The sequence below is a fragment of the Staurois parvus genome, unplaced genomic scaffold (genome assembly GCF_062004578.1).
Source record: "Staurois parvus isolate SC_StPar_1 unplaced genomic scaffold, SC_StPar_1.0 ptg000177l, whole genome shotgun sequence".
NCBI lineage: Eukaryota > Metazoa > Chordata > Amphibia > Anura > Ranidae > Staurois > Staurois parvus.
Window position 1 is genome coordinate 7,977,133 of NW_028317973.1, and position 14,390 is coordinate 7,991,522.

Below are 14,390 nucleotides of genomic sequence, written 5' to 3' on the forward strand. Positions count from 1 at the left end.
CAAGAGTTTGACTTTATGACTGATGACTAACATTCTCACACTGATCCAATAATGACTGGTTCTCTCTTCAAATGCTTATTCATAATCTACAAGATTTTGTTTGCAAAGCCCAAGTACCTTTTCCTCATACAGACCAAAGAGATGATCATAATGATGGTAAGAAGGACCACAACACCACAAAGGCCTGCAATGAGTCCAATAAGTATATTATTTTCCGTTTTCAGGGGAGTCTCGGCTGTTCCCTGTTTGAAGAAAATTACATATAAGTGATATATAATATGAAAATTATATACATGTCCAATTAAATATATTTTCATATTTGAATAACAGTGCTTCTATTTACGAATAGAAAGTATAACATAATTACAGAATGCTATTGTCATTCAATATAGGAATACTGTTGGTATGGTTTGTGTTGCATGACTCATTGCTCAAGTTTCCCATTAAAAACTCTCAGAAGTGATAATATACATCTAGTTATAAGAGTCACTTCACATAAGAAATTACTCACTGGCTATGTATGCATTACACAGAAGACTTCAAATTTATTAAAAACTTTTTTGAACATTCAAATAAGAAAACGTTTTAAGGCTAGGTTCACACTTTTGCAGCTTCCCTGTGGCACGTTTGTGCAGGCACAGCAGCCTATTCAAATGAATGGGCAGCTGTACATATGGGAAACACAGGGAAAAGGTTCCTGAACTTTTTTTTTAAAACTGCAGTTGCAGGGAAACCGCATAGAGTTATGCTTTTCCCCAGCACAGGAAAACGCACTTCGGTTCCAATGTGTGGGGGTGCCATTAATAATTATTGGCACCCCCACATGTCTGTTAACAGCAGCAAATTTTTGGTGCAAGTGCAGGACAGCTCGCAATTTACACACAGTACCGCACCCTCATACATGTGCATCCAGAGAAAGTCAGCACAAAGCAGGTCAAGCATAGTTTTTGCTGACTTGCGCTTGACCCACATGAGTACAAGGTTTCTCCTCTGTGTATTGGAGCAGGTTGTAGCTGAATGGCCAAGATATGAGGTACAAAGATTGTGTAAAGTTGCCTATAGATCAGCCGTTCTCAACCTTTTTTACCCTAGGGGAACCTCTAAAATAAATTTCAGGCCTAAGGGAACTTTTGCTATAATTTATTCATGGAGGGGTCAGTGGAAAGAATGTTCCCTTATACTGGGGGTCAGTGGGAAGAATGCCCCCCTTACAAGTGTAGTAAGTGAGGAGAATCCCCCCTCAAAATGGTGGTCAAAATGCCATCCTTACAGACAGCTAAAAAGATCATTGGTTGACCTAGAATTATGCAGGCACCATCAAGCGGGAGGTTAATCAGCCATTACTCAAGAAACCCCTATCAACCTCTGGAGGAACCCTAGCCTTTATCGGCTTCTCTAGATGGTGCCTCCTAAGACCAGATCTTTATTTTGCTAATAATAAGTAGAGATATGACTGAATACTGAGCTATGTATTATAATATATAGGCAAGAACTTACTGAATGTGCTCAATATTGCACTGAGAATTAAAAACTAATAACTGAATGAGTTTTTATAATGTAAACTACTTACAATGAGCGTGAGGCCATATGCCAGTAGAGTACGCAGAGCATCTTCATCACCTTGTATAATTCTGAAAAAAAAGGTAATTCTAAGTGTGATATACATAATGCATATTATTGCACTAGAAACACAAACCTTTTTGCTATCCTAAAAGAACTCAATGGCAGCCACCCCTTAAAAGAATAAGCCTAATAATTACCTGTCAAGAAGGTGGCATGGAACATATTCGCTCCCTTGAAAAGCACATAGGCACCCCACTATCTAACATTTTGGGTATGTCAGACAGTGTGTTGTTCCAACCACCTACCCTCACTTTACCCTTAGGACACAGTAGTGATGTACGGGTCAGCTAGGGGAACCACAGAAGCAAGAGGCACGCTATCCAACACACCCAAAATTGTACTGTAGCAGTCAACACATTGGGCTTGCTTTACTAAAGGCAAATAGCTGTGCACTGCAAGTGCAGTTCGAGATCTGAGGGAAACATGAAAGGAAAATAAACAAAAATAGCATTTTTGCTTGCACATGATTGGATGAAAGAAATCAGCAGAGCTTAATTTCAGAGTTTCCCCTTGGATTTAAAGCAACTGCACTTGCAGGTGTACTTGAAGTGCACAACCTATTTACCTTTAGTAAAGCAACCCCATTGTCCTACCCCTTTCCCCCAGACCTCTTGAAGTGGTGGATAGTAGTGGTGATGGGAGTTCTTAAAGTAAGTGAAGATTTACTTTGCAGCCCATCAAACAAGCATTCAGCCCATTATATTTCAGGAGTACTTTAAGTGTAGTGGAAGGGTTGCTAAACCTTTCTTTTTAGGCTTGGATAATGATGGAAAATGTTAAAAACATTGTCAACTTTTTATTGCTGTCCATCCCTATTCGGAAGATTTCTTCTTACTTCCTGTCTCTTTGATGGGTATCAGACATGCAACAAAATCTCCACAGTGTCATACAAAACAGGTATGTATCTATAAAGGGAAAGTCATTCAAAGTGGATATGAGAGCTGATGCACATATTTGTAAACAGAACAACATGATAAAATCCTTGCCACCTTAACCTTGGCACACATACTGTGAATAATGCTGGGGTTATCACTGCTCCTATGCTGGGAATTTGTTGAAAATAATTCCAAATCTGCCAGCATAATTTTTATTTGTCTTTGGGGTCCTGGAATTATCTCTTGTAATCTGTTATAGCCTCTTAACTGATCAAAGCTACTAGTATTGGATGATGGTAAGCTCATGTGTATGGTATATGAAAAGGTGCTACTTTATTGGCCAATTAAAATGACACCAATTATGACATAATAAAACCACAGTTTTTTTTCTGTTTGTTTTTTTGTAAGACTGACATATATTGTAATAGTTAATATCCTAAAATGTAACACAAACACTAAACACAAGGACCCAGGTTTAATAATATTATTTAAAAGCATTTTGTAAATTATTTATGTTGGATGTTTTTTATTATGCACTTCAATACTGACCTGCTGAGTTCATCTGGTGTTATGGCAGTACCATTGGCAAACACACAGTATACTGAGAGGATGCTTCGTTCATTGGCTCTAATGGAGAGAATCAATAACTGGTAAGAGAACACTCTGAACTTACAATTGTCTTAAAGTGTACCAGTCTAATGATTGGTGGAACATTACTGTAGATTGGAAGTAAATGTGAAGGTTATAGGGACTTCAAGTCCTATCAATAGCAAAAGTGGGCAGCACAGTGGCTAAATGGTTAGCACTTCCGCATGGCAATACTAGGGTCGTTAGTTCAAATCCCAGCTATGGCACCTCCCGCCTGGAGTTTGCATGTTCTCCCTGTGCCTGCACGGGTTTCCTCTGGGTACTCCGGTTTTCTCCCACACTCCAAAGACTTGCTGGTAGGTTAATTGGATCCTGTCTAAATTGGCCCTAGTATGTGTATGTATGAATGTGAGTTAGGGACCTTAGATTGTACGCCCCTTGATGGTTAGGGACTGATATGAATGCACAATATATATATGTAAAGCGCTGCGTAAATTGATGGCGCTATATAAGTACCTAAAATAAATAAATGGGTAGATTACAAAGGACTGCATCAGAAAAAGAGTTTATCAAGACCACTGTTAGAAAAAGCCAATTCAGATTCCATGTTCAAAGCAACTAATCTTTAAGAAAAGATTATCAAAGGTAATACAGTACATACACACATATTCATACCTCCTGGAACTAGCAAAAAATTATTTTTTGCTAAACTACCTTCTACTAATAATGGCTTTCCTCAAGCTGTTCAGGCATCCAAAAACTAAGTGTAGTGTTATTGACTTATTTAAAAATATTTCTAAAGTATTGCTATGGGAAACAAAAGATTAATATTGATATGAGTAGTGTGTGGGCAGGACCTAACCAGTGCACCCAAGAACTTGAAGGAGTCAACATACATGGATACTTGAACATTTTTTATATTGTAGAAACTGAATGGTCATAGAAATAAGACAGTTTAAAGCAGGTCATACACTTTTTTGGGTAGAAAAGGTCATGATTATAAAAAAAGACATTCTTTCAATAGTGATATAACATGAGTTTACAAACCACAAAATGGGGAGCCCTATGCATGGAGAAGGTATAAGATTACTATACTGCCGTATCCTGTGATAGGAGACAGTTCCAGGAAGCTGGCAGAAGAGACTGAGAGAAAATCACTTTTTTCTTCCTTGGCGTGCCTCTCCCTGTCACTGCTCCTAACCTGCTTGTCTCTGATGTACCCCACAATGGTCTCCAGCCAGTCTGGAGAAATGGCACATTTCCATCTTCAGGTCAACAGATATACTGCAGCCCCACACCTGCCTACAAGTGGGCAAAAAATATACTGCAAACTTTTATATTTTTTCTTCTATATTATTTCTCCACAGGGGCGGACTGACAACTCATGGGGCCCCCGGGCAATAGGGGATCATGGGGCCCCTGTGTCCTTGCCCAAACTAAAAAAGGCCTATGAAAAAGGTACCAGGGGCATCTCAAGGGGCCCCCTACTGACCCCGGGCCCTCGGGCAGTGCCCGAGTTCCCAAATGGTCAGTCAGCCCCTGCTTCTCCATTACATTTCCTAGACAATTTACTTTTAGAATAGAATGGATAGAAGCATCACTTAGCAAAGAAACACTCACACAAAATTTCTGTGCAACTAGAGAAGGGAAGGCCTGGGGAAAAAACGGAAACATTGGGGAAAAAAGTTTTTTTCTAAAGCCATTTTTTTTTATTTTTCCGGGAAGATTTAAAAAAAGAAAAAGTGTGGAATATGTTCTTTTAAAATGATATGACATGATATTCAAATTATATAATATGGAGACCTTATTGAAAGATTTCTGAAACTTTACTATAAGTTGTTTCAGCTGAAGACAAGGAAATCATGGAAATTAAGTAACACTGTACTTCTCAATGCATTGCAACGAAATTTTAAAAAGCAAGTTTACTTTATTTACTACATATGCTGTACTTTTATTTCAAGCATAATACTTTTATATACACTGCAATTAACCTTCCCAGTGTAACAAAATGACTTTCAATTTGTAAAAGTACTCCACACTGAATTTTTTTTCCCCCAAATTTCCAGAATGCAGAGACAGAGCCAACATAACTGAGTCGTTACACCCATTCCATATACTAATGACATTTTAAGACTCAGGAACCATCAGACACACATTAATACCCTTGATAGATTTGTCTCCAAATCCCTAAATTTGTTACCTACCTCAATTTTATACTTCTCTGAGCAATGCATACACTATGGTTCACTAAATGTTACAAGATATTCTACTGTTGTGATGTCAGAGCTGTATTTACATTATTAATAGGGAACATATTTGCTTTCTACAGTCTGTATACATTTCTGGCATGTTTTAAAAAGAAAAAGATTTCCAAAGTAAATTATTAAAATCAACAAATAACCAATGTGCTGATTTTTTGCAATACCAATGGTATAAATAAAATAAATCTATACTAGGCACAAATAGAACCTCTAAAACGAAACAGATTTTCAGCATCTTAAACATAACCATACATAACATTATATTCTATAGTAAGTGCTGCTGCTTTCTGGATTTTTTACTTCAGTTGACAATGTACATTGAAATCTCAAGCAACCATATGTGGACACACAAAACTTCATTATAAGCAAAAATAATGAGCTGAATTTCAGAAACTCCCACATGTCAGTCCTGTTGCATCTGTTGTCAAAGCTGTCAGTCTGACATTAGAAATATGCCTATGGGAGGGGACAGCACAGAGATGACTTCATAAATGTGCTACCATTCCTCCAATTTCCTATCAACAGGGGGAGGGAGGAGAGGTGAGGTGACTAAGGAAACAGAACTTTAACAGCAACGCTATGCTCATAGCCCTAAGAGTATAGTAGATTATTTATACTCAGTGAGTGGGTGGGCAAGTTCCATCACTACCAGAAGTGTCAGAGCATTGCCTATCCACAATGGCCTGGCATTCAGTTGTAGCATGGTGAACAGTAGCTCTTACAGGTAAGTGTAGGCATCTTGCTAGCAGCTCTTTCTTCCTCTTCTTTTTTTAAATGACAGAGTCACTTTAGTTATTTATTAACTGAGCACTTCTCAATTAATAATTATTTATTAATTGAGCACTTCTGCTCCCTAGATTTGTACCAACATGTCTGCTGCCTCAATTTTTCTGATGGCAATTTGCATATACTCCAGAATGTTATGAAGAGTGATCAGATGAATTGGAATTAATTGCAAAGTCCCTCTTTGCAATGAAAATTAACTTAATCCCCCATAAAATTTCCACTGCATTTCAGACCTGCCACAAAAGGACCAGCTGACATCATGTCAGTGATTCTCTCATTAACACAGGTGTCATTGTTGAGGAGGACAAGGCTGGAGATCACTCTGTCATGCTGACTGCTTTGGAATAACAGCCTGGAAGCTTTAAAAGGAGGGCAATGCTTGAAATCATTGTTCTTCCTCTGTCAACCATGGTTACCTGCAAGGAAACACGTGCAGTCATCATTGCTTTGCACAAAACGGGATTCACAGACAAGGATATTGCTGCTACTAAGATTGCACATAAATCAACCATTTATGAAATCATCAAGAACTTCAAAAAGAGAGGTTCAATTGTTGTGAAGAAGGCTTCAGGGTGCCTAAGAAAGTCCAGCAAGCACCAGGAAAGTCTCCTAAAGTTGATTCAGGTGCAGGATCAGGGCATCACCAGTTCAGAGCTTGCTCAGGAATGGCAGCAGGCAGGTGTGAGTGCATTTGCACGCACAGTTAGGTGAAGACTTTTGGAGGATGGCCTGGTGTCAAGAAGGGCAGCAAAGAAGCCACTTCTCTCCAGGAAAAATCAGAGACAGACTGATATTCTGCAAAAGGTACAGGGATTGGACTGCTGAGGATGGGGGAAAGTCATTTTCTGTGATGACTCCCATTTCCGATTGTTTGGGGCATCCAGAAAAAACCTTGTCCGGAGAAGAAAAGGTGAGCGCTACCATCAGTCCTGTGTCATGCCAACAGTAAAGCATTTTGAGACCATTCATATGTCGGGTTGTTTCTCAGCCAAGGGAGCAGGCTCACTCACAATTTTGCCTAAGAACACAGCCATGAATAAAGAATGGTACAAAAACATTCTCCGAGAGCAACTTCTCCCAACCATCCAAGAACATATTTGGTGAAAAAAAATGCCTTTTCCAGCATGATGGAGCACATTAGTGATAACTAAGTGGCTTGGGGAACAAAATATCAACATTTTTGGTCCATGGCCAGGAAACTCCCCAGACCTTAACCTCCCTGGTGGTATTCCGAGTGCAGCTTGGGGTAAAGTTTCAGTACCACAAGCGGTAACCCAGAGCTACACTCGGGAATACTATGCGGCGCTGCTCCACGATCCCTCAATCACTTACCTTGTCCTGCGCTCCCGCAATGTCCCTCTTGCAGTGTCCCCGGCAATGTAATCCGGCAGATGCCGGCATCTGTCTTCTGGGTTTCGTCCCCTGCGAGCGTCGGGACGTACGGGGGACGGAACGGTGGGAAATTAAAAAATGACAAAAAGTGACACTCACTAAAATCACATAGTATAACATTACTGTATCAAACCATTTCACATACATTTTATCCCTAGTGCTTTGTCCTGTGCCCTGCCTGCATTTTTACTGCTCTTTCTGCCTGGAAACTGAGAATAGTCCATGGCGTCCAAAAAGCGTCCATTTAGGTCACAAGCAGTTTTAGACCAGCTAGAGAACAGCGATAGTAAATCAAAACCACTTGCAGAATTGAGTGATAATGATTCGTGGGGAAGTTTGTCATCAGACACTGAAAACGATTTTGCGACTTTGCTCAGTGATGTGTGAACTTGGCACTATCTTTCAAATTTCAGTGTTTTTCGTTTGATTATATTTAGAGATGAGCGAAGTATTCAAAAATTCGATTCGGCTGATTCGGCAAATTCGAGGAATAAATTCGATTCGATGCGAATATATTAGCTGCGAATTTAACTTATAAAAAGGGTGTTTCTAGGCTTCAGAGAGCCTTTATATTAGTGCAGAACACTGTACCCTTAATTTAAATGCCCTTGGAGTCTGCTGGGGAAGAGAAATAATACTGTCAGTCAGTATGACATGCAGATGAGTGCCGTCGATCTTAGAATCACCGCACACTTCACTCATTTGGGCAGTCACGGGGCCAAAACCAGAGTGTGGAGCCACAGTGTGGCGGTGGAGCCAGCAGCAATGGGAGGCCATACAGCACCCTATGACAAAATGGAACCCACCAGCAGTGTGAGGAGACCTGAAAGTGGCACATGGCAGAGTGTGGCGATGGAGACAGCAGCAATGGGAGGCCGTACAGGGACCCATGACACACTCTGGACCTGGCAGCAGCATGAGGAGGCGGTACAGCCCATGACAGATTACGGGCCTGGCAGCAGCATGAGGAGTCGGTACGGGGGCCCATGGCAGATTACGGGCCTGGCAGCAGCAATGGGAGGCCCGTAATCTGCCAGCACCCTATGACAAAATGGAACCCACCAGCAGTGTGAGGAGACCTGAAAGTGGCACATGGCAGAGTGTGGCGATGGAGACAGCAGCAATGGGAGGCCGTACAGGGACCCATGAGACACTCTGGACCTGGCAGCAGCATGAGGAGGCGGTACAGGGGCCCATGACAGATTATGGGCCTGGCAGCAGCATGAGGAGTCGGTACGGGGGCCCATGGCAGATTACGGGCCTGGCAGCAGCAATGGGAGGCCCGTAATCTGCCAGCACCCTATGACAAAATGGAACCCACCAGCAGTGTGAGGAGACCTGAAAGTGGCACATGGCAGAGTGTGGCGATGGAGACAGCAGCAATGGGAGGCCGTACAGGGACCCATGACACACTCTGGACCTGGCAGCAGCATGAGGAGGCGGTACAGGGGCCCATGACAGATTACGGGCCTGGTAGCAGCATGAGGAGTCGGTACGGGGGCCCATGGCAGATTACGGGCCTGGCAGCAGCAATGGGAGGCCCGTAATCTGCCAGCACCCTATGACAAAATGGAACACACCAGCAGTGTGAGGAGACCTGAAAGTGGCACATGGCAGAGTGTGGCGATGGAGACAGCAACAATGGGAGGCCGTACAGGGACCCATGAGACACTCTGGACCTGGCAGCAGCATGAGGAGGCGGTACGGGGGCCCATGGCAGATTACGGGCCTGGCAGCAGCAATGGGAGGCCCGTAATCTGCCAGCACCCTATGACAAAATGGAACCCACCAACAGTGTGAGGAGACCTGAAAGTGGCACATGGCAGAGTGTGGCGATGGAGACAGCAGCAATGGGAGGCCGTACAGGGACCCATGAGACACTCTGGACCTGGCAGCAGCATGAGGAGGCGGTACGGGGGCCCATGGCAGATTACGGGCCTGGCAGCAGCAATGGGAGGCCCGTAATCTGCCAGCACCCTATGACAAAATGGAACCCACCAGCAGTGTGAGGAGACCTGAAAGTGGCACATGGCAGAGTGTGGCGATGGAGACAGCAGCAATGGGAGGCCGTACAGGGACCCATGGCACACTCTGGACCTGGCAGCAGCATGAGGAGTCGGTACGGGGGCCCATGGCAGATTACGGGCCTGGCAGCAGCAATGGGAGGCCCGTAATCTGCCAGCACCCTATGACAAAATGGAACCCACCAGCAGTGTGAGGAGACCTGAAAGTGGCACATGGCAGAGTGTGGCGATGGAGACAGCAGCAATGGGAGGCCGTACAGGGACCCATGACAGATTACGGGCCTGGCAGCAGCATGAGGAGGCGGTACAGGGGCCCATGACAGATTACGGGCCTGGCAGCAGCAATGGGAGGCCCGTAATCTGCCAGCACCCTATGACAAACCAGCAGTGTGAGGAGACCTGAAAGTGGCACATGGCAGAGTGTGGCGATGGAGACAGCAGCAATGGGAGGCCGTACAGGGACCCATGAGAGACTCTGGACCTGGCAGCAGCATGAGGAGGCGGTACGGGGGCCCATGGCAGATTACGGGCCTGGCAGCAGCAATGGGAGGCCCGTAATCTGCCAGCACCCTATGACAAAATGGAACCCACCAGCAGTGTGAGGAGACCTGAAAGTGGCACATGGCAGAGTGTGGCGATGGAGACAGCAGCAATGGGAGGCCGTACAGGGACCCATGAGACACTCTGGACCTGGCAGCAGCATGAGGAGGCGGTACAGGGGCCCATGACAGATTACGGGCCTGGCAGCAGCAATGGGAGGCCCGTAATCTGCCAGCACCCTATGACAAAATGGAACCCACCAGCAGTGTGAGGAGACCTGAAAGTGGCACATGGCAGAGTGTGGCGATGGAGACAGCAGCAATGGGAGGCCGTACAGGGACCCATGAGAGACTCTGGACCTGGCAGCAGCATGAGGAGGCGGTACAGGGGCCCATGACAGATTACGGGCCTGGCAGCAGCAATGGGAGGCCCGTAATCTGCCAGCACCCTATGACAAAATGGAACCCACCAGCAGTGTGAGGAGACCTGAAAGTGGCACATGGCAGAGTGTGGCGATGGAGACAGCAGCAATGGGAGGCCGTACAGGGACCCATGAGAGACTCTGGACCTGGCAGCAGCATGAGGAGGCGGTACGGGGGCCCATGGCAGATTACGGGCCTGGCAGCAGCAATGGGAGGCCCGTAATCTGCCAGCACCCTATGACAAAATGGAACCCACCAGCAGTGTGAGGAGACCTGAAAGTGGCACATGGCAGAGTGTGGCGATGGAGACAGCAGCAATGGGAGGCCGTACAGGGACCCATGAGAGACTCTGGACCTGGCAGCAGCATGAGGAGGCGGTACGGGGGCCCATGGCAGATTACGGGCCTGGCAGCAGCAATGGGAGGCCCGTAATCTGCCAGCACCCTATGACAAAATGGCACCCACCAGCAGTGTGAGGAGACCTGAAAGTGGCACATGGCAGAGTGTGGCGATGGAGACAGCAGCAATGGGCGGCCGTACAGGGACCCATGAGAGACTCTGGACCTGGCAGCAGCATGAGGAGGCGGTACGGGGGCCCATGGAAGATTACGGGCCTGGCAGCAGCAATGGGAGGCCCGTAATCTGCCAGCACCCTATGACAAAATGGAACACACCAGCAGTGTGAGGAGACCTGAAAGTGGCACATGGCAGAGTGTGGCGATGGAGACAGCAGCAATGGGAGGTCGTACAGGGACCCATGACAGATTACGGGCCTGGCAGCAGCATGAGGAGGCGGTACAGGGGCCCATGACAGATTACGGGCCTGGCAGCAGCAATGAGAGGCCCGTAATCTGCCAGCACCCTAAGACAAAATGGAACCCACCAGCAGTGTGAGGAGACCTGAAAGTGGCACATGGCAGAGTGTGGCGATGGAGACAGCAGCAATGGGAGGCCGTACAGGGACCCATGACACACTCTGGACCTGGCAGCAGCAAGAGGAGGCAGTACAGGGGCCCATGGCAGAGTGGCGAAGCGTAAGCAGCTTAAATTGAAGGCCATACAGAGGCCTATGTTAAAAATAATAACATGTTTGGGGCATGATTCATGGCGGATTTAGTCAGTTGTGTCAGGAACTGGTGGTTTGAAATCCAGACTAATCCACGCCTGATTCATTTTCACAAACGTGAGTCTCTCCACACTTTGGGTGGACAGTCGTGTCCTCCGCGGAGTTACAATACCTCCTGCCGCACTAAACACGCGCTCCGATGCCACGCTACTGGTCGGGCATGACAGCCTTTCAAGGGCAAATTCAGCTAGTTGGGGCCAAAGGTCAAGTTTCGTTGCCCAGTAGTCAAGGGGATTGTCTACCTCGGTTGGCAGGGTGCTGTCCAAGTAGGCCCAAGCCTGTTGTTTGAGGTCCTGCTCCAGGTCCACCTGATGCTGCTGCTGCTGCGGCTGGTTAGTAGTTTCCTCACTGCGCTGGTGAAGAAAGCTACTCATCATCGACTGCAGACTGAGGCAGCCGCTGCTGGTGGAGCTGCCACTGCTCCTACCACCCCACCCCTCCCCTGCTGCCATGGCAGCGGAACGCGAGCGCACAGGGCCCACAGTGTCTGAGGATGGACGTTGGCGCAGAAAGGCAGAGACCAACTGACTACATAGGTGGTTTTTATAGTACGTTATTTTGGCCTCCCTCTCAGCAGGTGTGAAAAAGGCCACCATTTTTGAACAGTAGCGAGGGTCCAACAAGGTGGACAGCCAAAAGTCATCCCTCTGTCTGATGGTTATTATTCGGCTGTCGCTACGCAAGCAACCGAGCATGCTATGGGCCATTTGTGCCATGGAATGCGAGGGACTCCCTGCCTCCATCTCCACAGCATACTGCCACGGTGCGTCTGGGTCCTCTGTCTCCTCCTCCTCTACCAGATGCTCCTGCTCCTCCACTCCTGTCCGCTGAGTGGAAAAACCACCCATTTCACTCAATAATTCCTGAGCACCAATGTCCTCCTCTACCTCCTCCTCTTCTTCCTGTCCTGCCCCCACAGGGGTCATGTGGCGTTGAGATCTGTGCGCCACGTCTACCGCACCCTGACCAGCCATTGTTAACAGCATTTGTTCCAGGACGTGCAACAGAGGAATGACGTCGTTCATCCCATAGTCCTGCCGACTCACGAATAGCGTGGCCTCCTCAAAGGGCCTGAGCAAGCGGCAGGTGTCACGCATGAGCTGCCAATGGCTGACATCTAAGTTACACAGGGGAGTACCTTTATCCGCTTGTAACATCAGGAAATCGGTGATGGCCTTTCGCTGTTCGTAAAGGCGGTCTAACATATGTAGGGTTGAATTCCACCTTGTTGCAACGTCGCAGATCAGGCGATGCTGTGGAATTCCGTTCTGCCGCTGCAGCTCAAGGAGGGTGTGCTTTGCGGTGTAGGAATGGCTGAAATGCATGCAAAGTTTACGTGACATTTTAAGGATGTCTTGCAGTGGGATGGTGGATTTTAGGAACCGCTTGACAACCAGATTGAACACGTGAGCCATGCATGGCGCATGGCACAACCTTCCTTGACGCAGAGCAGACACCATGTTCTTTCCGTTGTCGGTCAACATGGTTCCAATTTTCAGTTTGCGCGGAGACAGCCATCTGTCGATTTCTCTGTTCATTACACTCAGAAGTTCCTCCCCTGTGTGACTACGTTCGCCAAGGCATACCAGGTGCAGCACAGCGTGACACCGTTGCGCCCTGCACATGTGATATGCCGGTCGGGTAATGGGACTTGGCACGGGGCTGGCGGCTGAGGACAAGGCGGAAGAAGAGGTGGTAGAGGTGGACATCTTTGCTGGACCAAGGACGTGCAAACGTAGAGGCAAAAGCGGCGAGACCTGTCCAAGTTGCTGGTGCGGCTGTGCCGGCACCATGTTCACCCAGTGGGCCGTAAATGACATGTACTGTCCCTGACCGTAGTTACAGCTCCACACGTCGGCGCTGCCGTGCACTTTGGCAGAGACCGACATGCTCAAAGACTGGCCCACCATCTCTTCTACATGTGAATGCAGGGCTGGCACTGCCTTTTTGGCGAAGAAATGCCGGCTTGGCACTCTCCACCGCGGCTCGGCACAAGCCATCATTTCTCGGAAAGGTGCTGAGTCCACCACTTGGAAAGGGAGGGACTGCAGCACCAGCAACTTGGACAGGAGGACGTTCAGCTTCTGCACCGTCGGGTGCGTGCTCGCAAACTGTTGTCTCTTGGAAACGGATTCCAAGAAAGACTGCTGACGGAATCCGTGAAGAGGAGTAGCAGGAGAAGGAGCATCTTAACGAGCGGAAGATGCCAACGAGCGACAACTCCCCTCAGCAGAGGTGTTGGAGCCTTGACTGGCTGATAGAGGGCGATTGACGTCGGGTGACGGAGCAAGTAACGGAGCGGGTGATGGAGCGGGGGCTGGGGCAGGCAGAACCGCCGTATCTTTATCACGGTTTTCCCAGGCCACCGAATGGCGACGCTGCATATGCTGACGCAACGCTGTAGTCCCAACATGGGCCCCCTGGCCACGCTTGACTTTCTGGCCACATAGTCAACATACGGCTACGTTTACTTCCTCGGGCGGCTTGACGAAAAATTGCCACACCGCCGAGTAGGAAACTTAGCCCCCGATACTCCTCACTGGCTGACTGCTACTTCATCCGTGCACACCGGCACCACTACTGGCCGTGGTGGTAGGCTGCAGTGGAGCTGGTGCTCTACTCCGTGGCCGTTTGCCTCCACTGACACTGCTGCGACCCTGCTGCCTCCTGGGCAACCCACCGACTGTTTTGCTCGCTGCCAAGCTGCCACCCTCTTCTCCTGATGATGCGGAAGCAATAGCCTGATGACGACG

General features: G+C 47.3%; 1 protein-coding gene across 1 annotated transcript in view; it reads right to left on the bottom strand.

Annotated features, from left to right (window-relative positions):
• The window catches only part of LOC149462316 (cadherin-related family member 2-like), a 140,158-nt gene that overhangs the window by 24,000 nt on the left and 101,768 nt on the right, over positions 1–14,390 (bottom strand). Inside the window, exons 25-27 of the mRNA XM_089677134.1 lie at positions 3,048–3,125; positions 1,571–1,631; positions 118–242 (exon numbers count right to left, since the gene is read on the bottom strand). Coding sequence (XP_089533260.1) covers positions 118–242; positions 1,571–1,631; positions 3,048–3,125 — 264 coding nt within the window. The remainder of the gene's footprint in view (positions 1–117; positions 243–1,570; positions 1,632–3,047; positions 3,126–14,390) is intronic.